General features: G+C 37.1%; 4 protein-coding genes across 5 annotated transcripts; 2 read left to right on the top strand and 2 right to left on the bottom strand.

The window, feature by feature from the left end:
* Nucleotides 1-739: 739 nt before the first annotated feature.
* Nucleotides 740-1,329, bottom strand: LOC136416310 (cytochrome P450 9e2-like). Its single transcript, XM_066401428.1, has 3 exons — nucleotides 1,319-1,329; nucleotides 1,069-1,239; nucleotides 740-989 (listed from the first exon to the last, which is right to left on the bottom strand). Exons 1-3 carry the CDS (start codon nucleotides 1,327-1,329, stop codon nucleotides 740-742), a joined length of 432 nt encoding a protein of 143 aa, XP_066257525.1.
* Nucleotides 1,330-3,812: 2,483 nt separating this feature from the next.
* LOC136416137 (arylsulfatase B-like) lies at nucleotides 3,813-7,897 on the top strand. Its single transcript, XM_066401182.1, has 10 exons — nucleotides 3,813-4,383; nucleotides 4,747-4,871; nucleotides 5,207-5,366; nucleotides 6,139-6,215; nucleotides 6,269-6,415; nucleotides 6,474-6,735; nucleotides 6,790-6,906; nucleotides 6,953-7,288; nucleotides 7,343-7,564; nucleotides 7,633-7,897. The coding sequence occupies exons 2-10, from the start codon at nucleotides 4,761-4,763 to the stop codon at nucleotides 7,863-7,865; spliced, it is 1,665 nt and encodes a 554-aa protein (XP_066257279.1). The 5' UTR covers nucleotides 3,813-4,383; nucleotides 4,747-4,760; the 3' UTR covers nucleotides 7,866-7,897.
* Nucleotides 7,898-9,163: 1,266 nt separating this feature from the next.
* LOC136416054 (arylsulfatase B-like) lies at nucleotides 9,164-15,402 on the top strand. The gene is made up of 6 exons (XM_066401038.1): nucleotides 9,164-9,456; nucleotides 10,551-10,710; nucleotides 13,147-13,373; nucleotides 13,429-13,842; nucleotides 13,898-14,033; nucleotides 14,085-15,402. The coding sequence occupies exons 1-6, from the start codon at nucleotides 9,349-9,351 to the stop codon at nucleotides 14,978-14,980; spliced, it is 1,941 nt and encodes a 646-aa protein (XP_066257135.1). The 5' UTR covers nucleotides 9,164-9,348; the 3' UTR covers nucleotides 14,981-15,402.
* LOC136416056 (equilibrative nucleoside transporter 3-like) lies at nucleotides 15,100-17,909 on the bottom strand. 2 transcript variants are annotated; one of them, XM_066401040.1, is made up of 9 exons: nucleotides 17,774-17,895; nucleotides 17,231-17,379; nucleotides 16,943-17,180; nucleotides 16,840-16,890; nucleotides 16,544-16,787; nucleotides 16,295-16,488; nucleotides 16,160-16,245; nucleotides 15,909-16,108; nucleotides 15,100-15,857 (listed from the first exon to the last, which is right to left on the bottom strand). In XM_066401040.1, exons 1-9 carry the CDS (start codon nucleotides 17,805-17,807, stop codon nucleotides 15,746-15,748), a joined length of 1,308 nt encoding a protein of 435 aa, XP_066257137.1. In that variant the 5' UTR covers nucleotides 17,808-17,895; the 3' UTR covers nucleotides 15,100-15,745. The 2 variants fall into 2 exon arrangements, with proteins under 2 accessions (XP_066257137.1, XP_066257138.1); XM_066401041.1 differs by lacking the exon at nucleotides 17,231-17,379 and having other exon boundaries at nucleotides 17,774-17,909.
* Between the last annotated feature and the right edge of the window lie 1,128 nt (nucleotides 17,910-19,037).

Raw genomic sequence — 19,037 nt, 5'->3', positions numbered from 1 at the left:
GATCATTCGCAGATCTGCAACGATGAAGTAGTGTCGGTAGAATCCTGCTGGCCCAGGTTCGATGCCGGCTTGGGTAAATTTTTTTTAATGGACTATAATCGTGAGAAAAATGCATAACTCGCATGGTTATGCCTCATATCACAATTAAAGTTTTTCGGTTTTTCCTGCATCAGCCCAATGACATACGAGTCTAATTATTAAGAGAGTGTTAATTAATCCAATAACTGTTCAAAAAATGTGTTAATAAATAAATTTTTCGTTGCTTTCTTGAGTCATTACAACATAATCAAAATCCTCACTGACTGAATAACCATAAATTCACTTACTAAACTTAATTCCAACAATGATAACTCTCAAATAAAATTAGGGAAAGACACTTTTTACTTCTTAAACCCTTCATCTCGAGGACCTTAGCAGAAGCCCTTTAAGCTGTGAATTGCAGGCAGCATTTCCCATTATAATTTTACTACCTGAGTATTCAAGTTCAAAGGCAATTTTAATATTCCGGTTCAGCACTTTGTCAAGAGCTCCTTCGGAGGGCATTTTCGCAAATTTTTAGTGGCGAAATAACTGACTATACAAACGCCGAAAATCGTCGTTTAGTTCACTTAGAGCCTTGAAGCTCTGTTTAAGCCGAACAAAAATCATCCTTCTGCTCGGCCTTTGTTGTCTCTGTGGGGATGATTTCGCAGTTGAAAAGTAAGTAATAGAAAACTGCCTTAAACTCCAACAAAGCAAATTAGGGGCAGATGCAGTTTCTAGTGCCAGCTCCGAACGAAATGTTAGCATAAAGGTTGATAGAGTCTCTGTTTTGTTCTGAAAATCTTTCTGGGTCGAAGTTGGTTGGGTCTGGGTAGTAAGCCGGTACCATATAGAGGCTTATAGGCGAGAAAAGCAGATGATCTCTAGATTTTAAGGGTACAAAGAATTCATCTAGGGATATAAGTTTCATGGTATATAGCGAAGCTACTACTGCTGAGAGCCTCTTCCTGAACATTTCTAAAAAAATACTATTGCTGGAAACTCAAAAATTAACAAATATACTTCATTTTGCGGAAAGATTCATACATTAGTTTAATATTGTTGGCTTCATGAGCCTCAAAAACGTCCTCCCTAAGCTTTGCTTGCACATCTTTTTTGACTGTCAGCTTATAAAAGGCGAAGCAAATAGTTGTAGAAATGGCATCAAAACCGGCAAAAAAGAAGAGTACAGCTTGGGCTGTGATATCATCGTTTGTTCTTTAAGTTCTTTAAGTAACTAAGAATACTGCCCATTAAGATAGTCAAAATGCCCTTTGATCTAAATTAAAAATCTAACTGAATGGGCATATAAGTACGAAAGTTATAACTCTCTAATGCTAATCAGTTGCGCAAAATACCCTTACCCTGACCCCCTAGACCAGAAAAACCCTTAAACCTCCATCTTTTCAATTATAATTTTTAACTTGAAAACTGGTTTTTCTAAAAATCTGAAAAAAATCACACATATATATAAACCCTTTCGCATTCACCACATTTTTTCGTGTGGCGAATGCGCGAGGCAAAAAATTGTGGCGAATGCGCAAGAGTTTCTACATATCTATTGTTTATGTTTTTTTCACTTATTCTTCTTATCTTTTCTTCACTTACTCTCAAAATTTTGAAATAATCTTATCTTCCGCGCATTGATAGAATAGCGAGTAAAAACGTAATAAAATGGAAATTTTTACAATTGAAGAAAAAGTCTTTATGATTAAACAATTTTATTCAACACAATCCATAGAAGGGCTTGCCTCTTGTTTTTTAGGAAATTTTGATTATCGGCCCGTTACTAGTGTTGATATAGTGCGTCATGCCATTTGCAACTTCGAGACGATTAGATGTGTTTCACCCCTGCATCATAAACGCTCTTCACAAGATAACAATAAAAAGTAAGAGCAGGAAATTATGATTTGTGCCAGTGTTGAGAAAAATCCTGATCAGTCCCTCACGGAAAAAGTGGACCAATTAAATATGCCACGTGCAATGGCCTATAGAGTTTTGAGGAAAAACAGGTATAATTCATACAAAAAATGAATAAGATTTTTCCTGAAGACCTAGAGACGCGACTGTTTTTTGTGAAGCAATAATAGAAAGGACTAATATGATGAAAACTTCATCAAAAACATCCTTTTTACGGATGAATCGACCTTTCAATTAGTGGGTCACGCTAATCCGGTCGTCACTCGTTACTGGTCAAAGGAAAATTTGCACAGAACGTACAATACACGAACCCAATATCCTCAAAAACTTAATATTTGGGCAGGTATTTTAAGTAGCCATATAATTGGTCTGTTTTTCACTGAACATACTTTGAACGGATTGAGATACCTCGACCTACTCCAGACTCAAACTATTCCGGCAATCGAATAACTAAGAATTGAATTAGGAGACGTATGGTGCAACAGTAAGATGGTTGTTCTGCCCATAATACCGCTCTTGTTAGAAAATGTCTTGAGGGAGATTCCAAACAAAGTGATAAGTGGATGGGGCAACATCTTGTGGCCAGCAAGATCTCCTGATTTAACTCCTACAGATTTTTTCTAATAGGATTATGTTAAATCTACCATTTATAGATTTAAAGGTGATAGGACTAATAATTTAAATGAGTTGCGAATTGAAACTCGAAATTGCATGCAAACTATTAGCCCAGAAACACTTGCAAATGTGCGGCAGAATTTTTCTGACCGGCACGGTTATTCTTTTGCACAAAAAGGGGACCGATTTGAGCATTTAAATTTTAGTTTTGGATTTTATTTTAATTTCCATTGATTAAGTTTTTACTGTTGTTTTTGTTTATTTCTATAATTATATTTTGTTTCATATTTAAGAGCTGTATTTGTTTTTGTATTTAATTTTGGAAAAAAATTATATGAAATAATTTTGACAGCAAACTTTAAATAACAATCAAGCAACCTGGCTGTTTAAAAACAAGCCGGCAACATTGCAAAGCTCCTGCGGTATGACAGCTTATCTCCATTGTTTACATCGTTTCTTGCATACTAGAGATGGAGATGCGCAGAAGCACACACTCCTTCATATCACTAGTGTCGTGAAATACACTGTACACCTCAGAACCACGGAAACTACACTAAATCTGAACCTTTCTTGGTTCCTTCGAACCCTTCTGTTAAGGATTTAGTAGATCATTGTTTATTTGATGCTTAATTACTTAATTTCGATTGCTACATTAGACTGTTTTCATGTTGTCAGTAAACTTTAGGTGCTGACACACAGGGTTTTAAGATTATTTCCATGATCGCATCAGTGCTGTATATCTGTGGATTGAATGTCTTTGGAAAGCGTCTATGCCCATGAAAATTGTGCGATTTTGTAATTTTTTCTCTACAAAACTCGAAATTGACAATTCAGATCTACAGCAGATGTTGATTTAATCTATATCAGACTCTGGATATTTTGAAATGAATTTTGACACGGACTTAGTGAGTGATTCGAAAAGAAACATTTTTTGATCACCCCGTATATAAAGCTCTCTAGGTAGTGGCCATACTCCTTAGCTCCAACTCTTCTCAAGTTCCCATATGTAGTTTCCTCTAAATTACCAAAGTGAATTTAAAGACTCAGTTCAGCAACACTGGCGAATCAGCAAGAGCAATTAACTTGAATTCCCTGAAGTTGAATAGAAATTATATTCTGGGCATAAATTAAGTAAGCGAAGGCCTACAATTGAAAAGGAAAAATTCCCCAAACCAACAATGGATTTTAGGAAACCTCTTGGTCCATCATCGGACTAAAGTCCATTTAATCAGAGCTTTATCATAAAATGCAAATGCGGGCCCCACCTCAACGTTTTAATTAAAAAGACGAAACCCGGGTGCGGTCCCACTCGCGCTTTGACCATTGTGAAAAGCTCAACAAAGTTTGATTTGGACATATTAAGTTTCATCCGCCTTGGTGGCTTCGTTCCCGATTTAATTTAATCCGCATTTTGACTTCTGTTTTTGGGAGATTTATACCGGAAAGTCGCTTCACTAATGAGGTGAATTTCGTTACTACAATAGTGAATGCATCTCAAAATTTATGTCTTCCTCAACCCAGTTAATTCCGTGTGATCATGCCCATTATTATATTCCAAATCAAGCAATGGAACTTCACACTTAGTTGAGCCGGATAAACGGTGGCCGTGGCTGCAAAGCTCACCTCTGCGGGTTTTAATTATTGTTGATGATCCGATAAAACTATAAAACAACCAACACTTAAAAAATTCTTCTAGTAGACGGTCAAGATTTTGCTTGAAGCGCGATTTCGATGCATACATTAGCATGAAAACAGCAACCAGGTGAATGGTATACGTTTTAATTGTCGAAGAAGCTAATTTATGGTTCACAAGTTGAATAAGAACAGGTAAATTACATGTACGTGTAAGTGACCTACATGAGTGTTATTTAATATGTGCCTATACATCACGATTAGTGCAAATGTAACATTCGAGATTCACTGCTTTGCTATTTGCAAGAAGCAGCGATTTTCCCCCGCGGAACGGTCGATCCCCGGCTAAGTCCCATTTTGAGTTCTATTCAAGGTTTACCGATGAGCATTGAGAGAAATTGAGGTTACTATTAATGATTAGCGATCAATACTTTCTTCGCCCCTTTTCCCCCAGCTACTTCACGTGAATTGAATTTTCGCAGTCTTCAGTTCACCATTTCCTCCGTCTTCTCATTTCAACGTAGATGACACGATACTAACTAACGACTTCTTTTTCAGAGAGTTTTTGAGACATGCACCCACAAGTTGAAGAGCTTTGCCTGCCGACGCTGCTGCTGCTGCTTTTCCACCGGACTGCCGCCCAACAGCCCCCGCACATAATCTTCATAATAGCAGATGATTTGGTAAGAACTTTTATTAAAAAAAAAAACGTTCTAAAGAGGACTATCTAGTATTCCAAAATTCTTCAGTTTCCGGCTCAAAATATCATCAGATCCTGACAAATCCTTTCAGCAAATTAATTCATTCGAGGCTAATTAATGTAAAATATTGTTTGGCCGGCGGATTTCATGGTCAGGGCTCCTGTCGGATTTCCCATCGCATGTCTATATCACATTTATTTAATAACAATTAATTATTCCTAATTAATGAATGCAAATTGTCATCCTTCCAGGATCTCTTCATCAGAACAAGAGGCGAGCCTTTGAGGGTTAACTAAATTGAAAAATTGATTTTTAAGGGTTGGAACGACGTAGGCTTCCATGGCAGCAATCAGATTCCCACCCCCAACATTGACGCCTTGGCTTATAATGGCATCATTATGAACAGCCATTATGTTCAATCATACAGCACCCCTACCAGAGCCGCCCTACTTACCGGCAAATTTCCTATGCGATTAGGTATTGATAGCAAGTTATGACGAGGTTATTAAGGGATGGGGTGAGGGGGGTTTTAAATAATGCGAACGCATTATTGAAGTTTTGGCCCAAAAAGTACAACCACTCCATAAAAATAACGTTGGTGTCATAAATCAAATTATTGTCATAAATTAAATTGTTGTCATAAATCAAATTCTTGGCATAAATTAAATTGTTGTCATAAATCAAATGTTATAAATTGAACTTTTGAGAGAGCTGAGACTGATAAGCTCTTAATTTGAGATTTCTATGAATCTTCTCTTGCCCTTTAGGAGGAAGAGGTTGAACACTGGAGGAGTGGTGAACGTGAAGACTGTGAGTGAGATTTTTGTCTGGATTTTAGTTATTCAGTACTTGCGTGGATCTGATGAGTTATTTTAAGGCTCTCAAATGTTCCTTAAACTAAACTGCACTGGAATGAACATATTGAGAAATTGAAATATTTAGTGTGAAAAATCTCTCCTTCACCAAATTCTCAAGAAAAATTTCTATTTTAAGAGATAAAAAAATGTTAATTTAATTCTTTAAATATTTTCATATTTGATTAAAAACTGACACCAAAATGATGTTTTCTTCATTGGAACTTTTTATGTTGTTTGCCTTTGGCATAAAAGCATTCGCTATTGGCGGCATTGAAATTATTTGAACTCTCAGGTCAGTTTTCCTATTAAGGTTCTTCCTTGCTTCATTCACAGCTCTTAATCAACTAATCACCTCAATTTACTACAATTTCTATACCATGTGAAAATTCCAGGTATGCAAGGACCAAGCCTTGTAGCTGCAGAAAGAAAGGCCCTCCCGGACCAAAAGCTCTTACCAGCTTACCTGAAGGTAATCCTCTTATTACCACCTTATACCTGTAACTTTCCCGTTCAAAATTCCAGGATGTTGGTTACGACACCTATTTAATAGGAAAATGGCACTTAGGGTACAGCAGATGGAACGAAACCCCCACTTCCAGAGGCTTTGATCATCACCTTGGCTTCTACAACTCATATACCAGCTACTACGACTACCTGTCTACATGGACAGTATGATGCTCCATTCTGGTCCATCCGTTAATTCATTCATTCCTTCTCATTTTTTAAGTATAACGATCACGACTACACCGGATTCGACCTCAGAAAAGACGGAATTCCAGCCTTCGAAGAAGGAGGCAAATATGCCACAGACTTGTTTACCGAACACAGCATAAACGTTATCTCCAATCACGATACTGCCAAACCCTTGTTCTTGATGTTGTCCCACTTAGGGGTTCATACAGCCAATAAGGGGAAACCCTTGGAGGCCCCCCAAGAAACAATTAATAAGTTTAGGCATGTGGTTGATTCTAGCAGGCGCACTTATGCGGGTAATAATTCTATATACAATATTATAGAAGATTCTAGTAGATATCCTTTTAAAGCCATGGTATCGAAGCTGGATGATAGCCTGGGGGAAATCATGGAAGCACTGGAGAAGAAGGGCATGTTGACCAATACCATAGTTGCGTTTATAAGTGATAATGGGGCAGCCACAGTAGGTATGTCACCCCTTTCGCTTTAAGAGAAAATTTTAACATTTAAAAGGGGATAACCCCAATTATGGCAGCAACTTTCCCCTTCGGGGGATGAAGGATACCCTGTTTGAGGGAGGAATCCGCAGTGTCGCCTTTATATGGAGCCCTTTATTAGTCCAAACTGCGAGGGTATCTACAGATTTAGTGCACGTCACTGACTGGCTACCCACCCTCTTCACAGCTGCAGGGGGCGACATTGGGGCCCTGGATCCTGAAATGGACGGAATTGACCTGTGGTCAACTTTGGTTTACGACTTGCCCTCGGCAAGAAACGACATATTACTCAATATTGACGAGAAGACCAGGAACGCTGGTCTCAGATTTTATAATTGGAAGCTGATCGTTGGTAAAGAAAACATATATTTGAGAAGAAAAAATTACTATTAATGTGACTACCAAGGTACCAGCCAAAATGGCACTTACAACGACTACTACGGTAATATTGTGACGGAAGACGTTGAAGAGCAGCAATACAACACTTCAGCCATATACGAGAGTTCTGCTGGAAAAATAACCAGAAAAATCAATTATACACCCCTAACTGAGGGTGAATATGAGAACCTCAGGAAACAATCTACGGTGAAATGTTCTGCAGCCAAAAAGAACCCTTGCGATCCCGCCAGTAAGGGTTGAAACATTCTTCATAAGAAAATTGTTGTTTAAATCCATTACAGAAGATTTTGGTTTTAGGTGGGGCTGTGTGTCTCTATGACATCCCCAGTGACCCCTGCGAGGAAAATGACTTAGCTAAATTCTTCCCTAGTGTGGTGAGGCGGATGAAGCGGGCTTTGGTGGACTACAGGAAGGGGCTGGTGCCTCAAATCGAGGGGGAATTGAACATTGAAGGAGCCGATCCTAAGCTGTTTAAGCATACATGGAATCCTTGGGTGGACTGCATTGATGCCACGTGCCAGATCGCCTAATGTAGCATAGAATAAATATCAAAGTGAGAAAATCTCGGGATCATTACTCATAATCCTTCCCACCTTTAGAAAATCGGAACCAAAGCAGTTCTGAAGATACATCTCCTTCGATGTTTTTTATGTTACTCTCCATATCGGAAATGACTTTAGGCTCTCTAACTGATGAAGGATTTCACCATCGGTCGCATTCAAGTTTTCGTGGTTTACGATGCTCTTTCATGGTTTTGGAGGATGTGAGTGAAAATGGGTTTTCAGAAGAAGAAAATGCTACTTGATCCTACCTGGGGATTTAGCATTCTACTGAAATGACCCTGAAACTAAAATCTCTTTGATTTTCCTCAGTAGTTCCTTTAGCAACTGGATGTGCTTGATTTATAATAGAATAATAAAATTCAGATTTATGATAATTTGTTTGAGACCTGAATCACTGAGCTGTTGACTAGATAAATTAGGATATTTCGCACATTAATGTAAACAGTAATTTGAGGACCGCAAATATCAATATTTGCATTGTTGATTGGAAAACACACAAACTCATTATTAATGATTCTCTTTCTTTGAGCTCTTTTTAACACAAATCGTTTATCGACTTGTAGGTAAGAGCAGATGCTATAGAACGAAATAATTATTCAGGTTTAAGATCAAGTTTAATAAGGATAATAGTCAATTATCCTCACAGCAGAAGAGCGAGTAGAAGAGTTGAGAGGAAAGACGGAGGAAATTACAGGTGTCTCATGATATTGTTTCTTAAGACATTAAGGATATATCCTAGATCATCTAACAAATTAACCATAACAGCTTTCAAACATGATGATGGATCATAGAGGTGATCCAGAAAGGGAAAATCTACTGCAAGAGCAAACAAGAAAACGAATCTGACCCTGAATGAAGCACAGGACAAAGCTCTGATTGGACTGGCCTCCAAATATACACGTTTCGCAGTGTACTGGTTGTGGTATGACCAAGAAAAGGTAGAAATGAAGAAAATAATGATAAAGAGGAAGGGAAAGGAAGACAAAGAAGACCTACTGAGGACTTTGAAACTGAGATGAAAGCTCCTCTTCCTTTCAGTCATTTATTGATCTTTTCTGCATCCAGAAATTGCCCTTGCAGGAGAACCCCAGATCGAGATCAGCGGTTCCTTGCCTTTTTTTCTCTAATATCCTTTGTCAATATCAGCCCAGCAAGTCGAGTTTACTACCACCCAACACGTAATCTGAAGTAGCAACTGCGAACCACAGGAAATCAAGTAATGCGGTGATTCCAATGACGTCACTCGCGGTCGCACTAGCGAAACTGACCCTCCCCCCAGTGGAGAATAAACCTTACAAGGATTTAAAACAGTCCTCCTGCCAAGTCCAAGACAGTCTCCTTCCACGACTAGTCAATACCATAGGCCTTGAGGTTTTTGGTTGACTTAGGAATCCCGCCAAGACCGTTTTGGGTAAAAATATCTTCGAACTACGTCTACTAGTGCGAAGAAATGAAGAAGTGCTTGGTGGTTTTTGGGTGCTTGGTGGCTGCAAGTCTGGGGATTGATAATAAAAAGAGTACGAGACCGAACATTGTAGTTATTGTTGCTGATGATATGGTACGTATTTTGGGATTCAGAAAAGATCGTATGTAGAGTTAGTAGAGCGTAGAGTGGATGTGGCGTAAATTCATAATTTTTAACAGCCAGCAAGGCCGTATTAATTGTAGTGTGTAATTAAATTGCCTAATTTGAATTCTAATTAATCTTCAGAAATACATAATTTTATGGGAGTTTTTACTCTTTTTTGACCTTTGGTTTAACAATCTAATGCATGCTCATATATCAGTACCACCCAACCATGAGATAGATAAATATAATAGGGAGCCTAACCTACATTGTGTAGTGGGTGTGTTTAGTCGGCAAACTATTCAAAGATGGTTGATAACAAATGCATAGAAATGCCTTAAAAAGGATCACGATTAATGTGTTAATTAGCGGGAACTCTGACTACTGCATGCTTGATGACGTCAAGGGGGATCTGGGATACACCCTCTGACGTCATTACGTTTAGTCACAATTCCCTAAACTCCTCAGCAAGCCTGTGGTTTTTTCATCACCATGAAGGTCCTCTCATTAAGGTCTCTTTCTTATTTTCCCCATTTGCATCAACACGCCCATCGGCAGGAATGCATCAATTATGAAGTTTTTCTCTGATTTATTGCTTACTTAGCGAACTAAAAATGCACACCACAATACATAAAAACTCCATATACCTTTATACGTTAATGTAAATTCAGATCACCCATTAAGTAATTAGCATTTTTCCTTATTAACTCGACACCGTATAGGAAACGTAAACATACACACACATCCTTATGTACACGCTTTACAACAAGTGTTGATTTTCCAATTAAGTCTTTACACACATGAGTTTTGGGCTTATGTAAAAATTTATGTAACTAGATGGGCAGTTTCTTCACTAATTTAAAGGGAATTTACGTCATTTTTATGCAACGAAGAACTTGCGGCAACAGTCTTTCTATGCCATTCGAAGAATATTAGATTACCATCATGTAATTACCAAACCCTCATGAAGCTCTTCTAAAGAACTCATTAAGGATTTCCATCTTAGCAGTAGAATCCGGATTAGATGTACACGAAGATATATCCGGGTGATCACAAAAGACTAACATTCTTTATTTTTGCTTTAGGGGTTCAACGATGTAAGCTTTCATGGAAGCAACGAGATTCCTACTCCGAATATTGACGCTTTAGCGTATAATGGAGTAATCCTAAACAGCCACTACACGCAGGCCCTTTGCACCCCTTCAAGGGCTTCGTTTTTGACTGGAAAGTACCCCATCCACTTAGGTGAGAAAACCCCGCTTGTGGCTTTATATATTTTTAACTTTATCGCGAAAGCGTGATACGCCACTGTTCGTAGTAGGATGTCAGGGCTCTAAGTATATCGAAGATTTTTGCAAGTTTTCAATTTTATAACGAAAAATTCATAGGCGTAACGGGCTGATGTGGGTAAATTTTCACTATTGTTCCTGAAAATCATAGGCTTACATGGTTGATTTGGAAATTATTCCAAAAAATTCTTTTAACTACCCCTGTGTTCTCAAAATCATAAAGTTTGAACAAAGCATTCGACACCACTGTTTGCAGAGCTATACGTTGGCTTGAAGTACGTTTTTCATTTAAGGAAATTTTTAGTATGATATTCGCAAAATCAGAGGCGTCCCGGGCCGATTCGTAAATTTTAAAAGGAAAATATTTTAATTTCTAAAATCTCCAGAAAATATTCTACGCTACTGCTTACAGGAGGATGCATGGGCTCCACGCATGCCTCAAATTCAGGGAAATTTCCACTTTGATTCTTCAAATGTCAGAGGCGTACCATTACCATGTTATTGCTATAAAATTATGCCAATATGCATCTTTACCTCAAAGGTAATTTCCATGAAATAAAAGCGCCTTATTTAGCCCCAATTGAAGCAAATCTTAAGCCTCTACCAGGATATGCTTCACCGCACGAATAGGATGCAAAAACAATCTAGATCCAATGTCCTTCTCAAAATCACATGATACGTATCATTGCTCGCCTTGAGAGACAATATGCACGGAAACTTAAATCTAGGCCACACAATAGGAACCTTGAGGTCAAGTTTACGAACTTTAAGAGCAATTATCACCTGCCCTAGTTGAACTAAACGCACTGATACAATAACAGGAAAATTTCCTTTCATTGCAATTCTATGATTTCGATTTTCTGCACAAGGTCACACATGACACTGAAGCACTCAAGACTCGTAATCATAAATCCTCAATGGCATAAACTTTAAAAAAAGTCAAGTTTACAAACCATGAACTTGATCGATTTGTAATTATTAGAGTTAGCTAAGATATCGATAATTGGCTGTTAGGTAATTTCTTGACTTAAGATAATCGGATTTATATGCCATTTAAACCATGAGAGTTGTTTTGAATTCTGTTATTATGTATTAATATTAATTATTGTTTCTTGTATTAATCCGTTATTGTGTCGGTTTTTGCATGGTCGCGTAAGCGAGGAAATTAGTCAGTTAGTTGAGGCTCGAAAAAGTGGTTCTAGACCTTTACAACTGGGCACGCAATATCCTATAAATAATGGGGGCCAACCTTGTACTTGACATTCGTTACACTTATCACCTATATAGGGAGCTTATAAAGATATATCACCAGTCATAAAGTATTTTTAATTACTATAGTAAATTCCAGTAATTTTTTCCCTAATTAAGGCTCGCCTAATTATATATATTAAAAAAACTAATAAAAACGCCAAGTATGCCAATAATTTACTGTTTCATTCAAACATTTTACATTAATTTTTTTTTACATTTTGTGGTTTTTATATTTTTGTTGTTATTTATTTAATATTAATGTGGTGCTTTAAGGAAGGCTGCAGTCGAAGTGTACATATGAAAGAAAACTATGTTTAATATTCACAGAAGTAACAGTGAAAACGCAAGAAATAGACTTAAGAACTGCTTCAAGAAGCTCCAAAAGCTCTTCCAGTTAACTCGAGGCGCGTTCCGCTAGAGGGCGCTGGTGGGAGTGCTGATATTCTTAAGGCACTCAATAATTGGCGTCAACAGAGCGGTTGTGTAATTTCAACAGAAACTCACTATTTTTAAGAATTTTATGATTTTTTTCAGTTTTAGATTTTTAGGCAATTGAAACCTCCATTTTCTAGAACCTAAGTAAATTAGAAACTTCCTTGAATTGAAAAAGACTATGGTTTGCATAAGAAACTTAAAAATCAGTCTTAATATTTGATAATGCCTTCTTTATTACGTCTAGTCCTACGTTCACGTCTGGTAGCTCATCATTTAATTATGCATCTATGTTTTTTATGATTATTTTAATAAGTTTTCTTAGGAGGGCTTTTGAGTGGTATAGCCAAAACGAAGTATATCAATCCATAGTGTCTAAATTAAATTGATTTCCTGAGGCCAATGCCAATTAGCAGTTTAAACTTGATTGATTGATTATGTAATTTAGAAGACAGCTATATAACGCTAATCATAATATGGGCACATATATAAAAAAACAGCCACGTAATGTGAAAAAGATTATATCAAATCAATAACTAATTGTTATTTTTAGCCTCTTAAAAAGAGAATGGTGTACACCTATTCTTATCGAGAAATCTACTGATGAATGATTGTTACACGAGGCAGGTGGATAATTTACATTTCCCTTAATCATCGATTACATCCTTTTTAAGCGAACTTCTTGTCACTGATTCTCGAACGCTTTCAGGCATGCAGCATTTGGTCATCCTCGAACCAGAACCGTGGGGAGTACCATTAAACGAAACCCTACTCCCAGAGCACCTCAAAAGAAACGGTTACATCACCAGGGCAATTGGCAAATGGCACTTGGGTTTCTTCAAGAAAGAGTACACCCCCACATTCAGAGGATTTGATAGTCATTATGGTTACTGGCAGGGATTCCACGATTATTACGATCATACCATTCATGCCACTGTAATAAACTACTTCTCATGTTTTTTTTAGTAAATTATTTACCTCGATTTTACAGTACACAAGCGAGTACGGTTACGATTTTCGTCGCAACATGACTGTCGATTGGGATGCAAAAGGCAAATATTCCACTACTCTATTCACTGAAGAGGCAGTGAAAGTGATCCATGAACACAACACTGAACACCCAATGTTCATGTATTTGGCCCACTTGGCTCCTCACGCGGGGAATGACTGGGACCCTCTGCAGGCTCCTGATGAAGAAATTGCCAAGTTTGCCCACATCCAGGATCCAGAAAGAAGGATTTATGCTGCGATGGTGTCGCTGCTGGACAAGAGTGTTGGAGCTGTGGTCACAGCTTTGAGGGAGAAACGAATGTTGGACAATTCAATTATCATCTTTATGTCTGATAACGGAGCTGCATCAAATGGGATTCATGCCAATCATGGGTCAAATTTCCCATTTAGAGGGGTAAGAAGTGTTTCTGATTTTTCAATAAGCAGGTTGTGATAATATTTGAGTTTAGATGAAAGCCAGCGTTTGGGAGGGGGCAATGAGGAACATCGCGGCTGTCTGGAGTCCTCTTATCAAAAATCCAAGGAGAGTTTCCAACGATTTGATGCATATTTCTGATTGGTTGCCCACGTTATTGAGTGCTGCAGGTAACCTTAATAAAACGTATAGAAAACTTACCTTAAAATCAACCGTTTCAGGAATTGACCAGAACCAGCTCTCTCCTTCTCTAGATGGAAAAGATCAATGGAAATCAATCTCTGAGAGTGCTGAATCCCCTCGCACAGAAATCCTGCACAACATAGACGACATTTTCGATATTGGAGCCTTGAGACAAGGCGACTGGAAATACCTTTACGGGTCTATATCAAAGGGAATGAAAGATCTATGGTATGGAAGCAGTGGTCAAGATTCTTCGTATATTTATGACCCTAAATCAGTCATCAACAGCCCTGCTGGTACTGCGATCTCAGGCCTGGTCACGTATCAGCAAATCAAGGAAAAAAATGAGCTCAAAACTAACAACTTCTCTATCAATATTTTAAACATTACTGACGTAATGAGATTGAGGAATGATGCTGCAATTAAGTGCCCGGAATCTGAAAATCAGCTAAAGAGTAACGATTGCAATCCTATTAAAGCTCCTTGTCTGTTTAATATTCAAGAAGATCCTTGTGAAAAGGTTAACTTGGCTTCTCAGAAACCTTCTGTATTAGCTCGTCTAGAAGAAAAATTCAGGAGGTATAAAAGCTCCGTTAGGGCCCCAATAAACGTCCCCAGAGACCCAAATGCAGACCCAGCGAAATACAATGGGGTCTGGACCAACTGGCAAGACGCTGAAGTTATGACTCAGAAAATTCGCTTCAGGACCCTGTCTCAACTCACTGTGGGCCTGATCTCAGGAGGGTGTGTTGGGATTTTAATCATAATCACCATTCTGCTAACACTAACTTGCAAAAAGTCACCTAAAAGGAGTAGTAGCCCTATTTATGAGCAGGCAAAGCAATTTAGCATCGAACCTAAGGAGGATAATGTTTTTGAGGAGAGAGAAAAACAGATGAGGACGTGTTTGAAGGATGAGTTTAGAGAAGTGTAGAAGAAAATTGAATTTTGTGGCTTTTAGTAGAATTTGAGTAGTCAGTTTTAAGTTAATTTATTTTCCTTGTTAGGCGTGAAGAAATCTGAATAAACACGTATTATAAGAGCGAAGTTTCGGAGGTCTCAGGAATTGTCACGTGTCGTACAGTACGGTCAAAAAAGGGCACGTGAGTGAAGTTTGTGAATACGTCTAAGTTTAATCTAATTTTTCCTAAAAACTGCCCCAAGGACTTTGTGCAAAATGGTTCTGGGTGTTTTCGTTAGAAAAATTTATTGTTTGTGATATTCATGTGTTTACTTAATAATCTACGTTTCGATGTATGTATAGAATATTAATGGGCCATAAAAGCGCTTTAATGGCACCTAATGCGATTATTGTAAAAGTATGGTATAAATGGAACATAAATAGATTTTTTAAATTGAGTGTATTTCACGATAGAACCACTCCCCAATGAAAATGTCAATTAATTACCATTCTCGTATAATTCATTTTTGTAAGTTTTAGAAATTTGAATGCTGAAAACGCGGAAAATAATATTAACAACTCAAAAACATTTCCTTAGAAAATTAGTATGAGGCGTGTTCCGACAGATGGCACTACTGAATGAGGAAGTTATGAATGGTAATTCTCGAGGCAGTAAATGGTGGCGCCAGCATGAAAGTTCGTTAATTAGGAAGCGCGCTTTCACCATTGTCAAGAAATGAATTGATTTTGGAGATTTTTTTAAAATTCTGAATTAATTATTTTCTATCATAATTGGAACTATATAACATTAACGACAAGTATACCTAACGGCGCTATAAAAATATCACATATGTTCATCGCGAACGTATATACAGTATAAGCAATGTCTGTTTCATGTTTCTCCACCAACCTACAGAAATTCAAATAGAAAATTACACTTAAGTATGAGTATTTCACTTACTTAGGAACCAAGAGCACGCTCCAGTTGATTAGAATCCCACTGGTAAACATAAAAACTGCGATAATAATCCCATATTGGTAATCATGGGAAAATAGTACTGGTAAATGGTGCCTGGGTTGGGCATTACACATCCAGATAAATGGGACTAGTAAGGCCATTCTGATAGAACCGACCACATAAAATACCTTTTCTGGCATATGCTGAAAACATTTTTATATTATTGGATGAATAATGTAAATTTCTAAGCATACAAATGAATAGAACGTTAGATATAGCCTTCCTAATAACTGGAAGGTGTCTGAGAGCAGAAATGTCATTACAGGACTGAAATAATTCTCTAAAAATTTTTTAAAATTAGTAATTAAACAAACAGTTGGTTTACCTACCAGCCCATATAGTCTTATCCTCATGCTGTTCGGACACAATTAGGGATGTTACACTAGTATGAGTGATTTCGGTTGTAAGCATGAAATATAGCAGTATGATAGTAGGGTACTTTATTTTATAAAGAAGATGCCTCAATTCCTGAATACTATGCATCTTTTTGTCCACATTTTCTGGAATGGATTCTAAACTCTCCCTGAAAATACGCATCCTATAAATAGCATGTTCTCGGGTTTAAACCAAGTTCTTACTTGAAAAACTCACTTCTCAACAACAAACCAAACAACATCATAGTTAGAGATATAGCCACACAGGCAATAATGAAATAGAGTAAAGTACTCTTGACGAGATCTTTGAATATTGCTACAGATATGATATTGAGGATGTCTCCTATGACCCCTCCGGTGCTCTGCCCAAGCAAACAAGTCTTCATGTATTTGCGAGGAAATCTGACATAGAGTTTCGCTGATGCTAAAAGGTTCACAGTGTTTTCACCTGCAAGTGCACAGTTTCAGTCATTTTTGCTATAAAGGAGGGGCTTAGATACCTGACAGCACGCCATAGGCAAAAAGAACTCCTATAAAGTACAGGAGCTGAACTGAAACAAACCTCATGTTGCGTATCTTGAAGACATTTTTTTTTCAATTTACCATTGTCAGTGTTCACTACGGCACTTATAGCTAAAATCATGAAAACCAGCAACTCCAAGATGAGACAGATGAAGATTCTAGACACAATTTTGAATCTGTGTGCTATAGTGATATTAAATATTCCGAGAATCAAGGAGGAAACAGTTCCTGTGATGGCAACAGAAGAGGCGAAGTTGACCTGAAGACGAGTTCGTGGCGCATCTGGATTTGTAGTGTTTGCAAATTTGCTAAGCCAGAACTGGAATGATAATCATAATCGTGTTTCCATGAAACTTTATGGATACTCACGTTATTTGCAGCTGCAAAGAAAGTTATTGGGAGAAAATTGCAAATTCCCAAAACGAAAAAGAAACTAAAGCACAGAAATGATGTGCCTCTAGAAACTTTTAGTTTTGAGCGCACTTTTTCTGATTTCTTATCCTGATAAGTCATAATTTCTAAAAAAAATATTCTCTATTGTTTTATCACCACTTTTTGATACCAGTTTGCCAAAGTAGCAAAGCAGGTAGCTCGTTAAAAATTCCATTGTTTTGGCAATTGTGTAGCCACTTATAGGAAAAAACCTTTACAGATACTCCAAAAACATGATATTAAACAAAACACATTTATTCTCTTGACTGACGACAAATTATGACTTAATTAAATTCCGCAATGACAATTAAAATTTACTGATTTTAATAGAATAAGTCTGAGTGCACTATATGTTTACTTCATAAAAGTATTACTCAAATCTTTTTCCTTTTTTCTTTTTTTTTGTACTGAAGAAAATTTACACTCGTTTAATATTAATTCTCCACTAAACCCTCGTTTTCCCCCAATATTATCACTTACTCGTTATAACTTGTTCCTCAATAGCTCCTTCCATGTTGCCCTGAGATAAAACTTATGAAACTTTCAAAACTTGTCTACATGTGCAGTGTGCCAACCGCTTTTGTATGTATCAAAACACTTACTAACTGGAGTAGATTAATATGTATAATGTGAATTTAATTAGGTAGTCTTACCCAATCATCAAAAATAATTAATAAAGTTTTAATGGAAAAATTATCTTAAAATCATGATATTATGTATAGATAATATTTCAGCACAAATACAAATGTATTTTTTTTTAAATCCTGTTCGACACGTGGCGATATCATTTTTGAAACCCCTTGTTTCGAATTCATCATCATCAACCATCAGCAACCATCATCAACTTTCTTTTTTACTCATAGGCGCCATCATGAATTTTCACATTTTTTAATTCAGACTTTTTTGTTTATAAAAACCCTGTTTTTTCAAGGGGTACCTTGAAAATAACAAAATAAGGAACAAGTGAGAATGAAAATCATTTACAACACGAGAAAAAGTCAAAGATGGACATGAGACCGGCCAGTACAGTAGTATACTATTCAATTATTTTTTCAATACGAATAGTCACCAATAACTAAAAAAATGCACATTCAGTATTTTTCGATTCGCGACAATTAGCAAAAAAGTTCCCAAAATACGAAAAGAAAAGAAGAAAAGTTCTCGAAAATTACTGAAAAATGTGCTGTTTCGATTATTTATGGGAACAATTTATGTACTTATTTAAGATTATGTTCTTAAATTTAGATTGCCCACAAGATTTAAGACTATCAAATAACTAGTAGCCTGATTTGACATAGAAAAAAATTGAGTAGGCAGCTATCTATCCATATATATGCACTTATGATGAGATAATTGTTTTTAAATTCGTACTTCCTATAAGATTTAAGCCCACTTCTCTGCCTCCTCCTTTCCCCTCTTGCCACCTTCTTCCTCCTGTTGCCTCTTCCTTCGTCCTCTTGCCTTCCTCTTCCTCCCCTTGCTGTCTCCTTCTTTCTCTTACTCCCCTTTCTTTCCTGTCCTCCTAAAAGTTACTGTAATTTTTGGAAAAATATTCTAAAGCTTGAATTTTCATTATGATTCAAAACTGTCCCATCGAAATTCTTGCTTTATCTTCACATTTGTTGCATTCCCAAAACCATTGTTTTAGCACAAGTGTGTCGTTTTTTGGGAGGTGAATAAATAAACAAACGGTTTTTAATATCTTCCTCAGTTGCTTTTGTACTTAGGACTATCGAGGTATTGG

Source organism: Euwallacea similis, chromosome 22 (assembly GCF_039881205.1).
Source record: "Euwallacea similis isolate ESF13 chromosome 22, ESF131.1, whole genome shotgun sequence".
In the NCBI taxonomy this organism is placed as follows: Eukaryota; Metazoa; Arthropoda; class Insecta; order Coleoptera; family Curculionidae; genus Euwallacea; species Euwallacea similis.
Note: the sequence above shows the minus strand (reverse complement) of the source record. Positions and strands in the feature narration are given on the sequence as shown.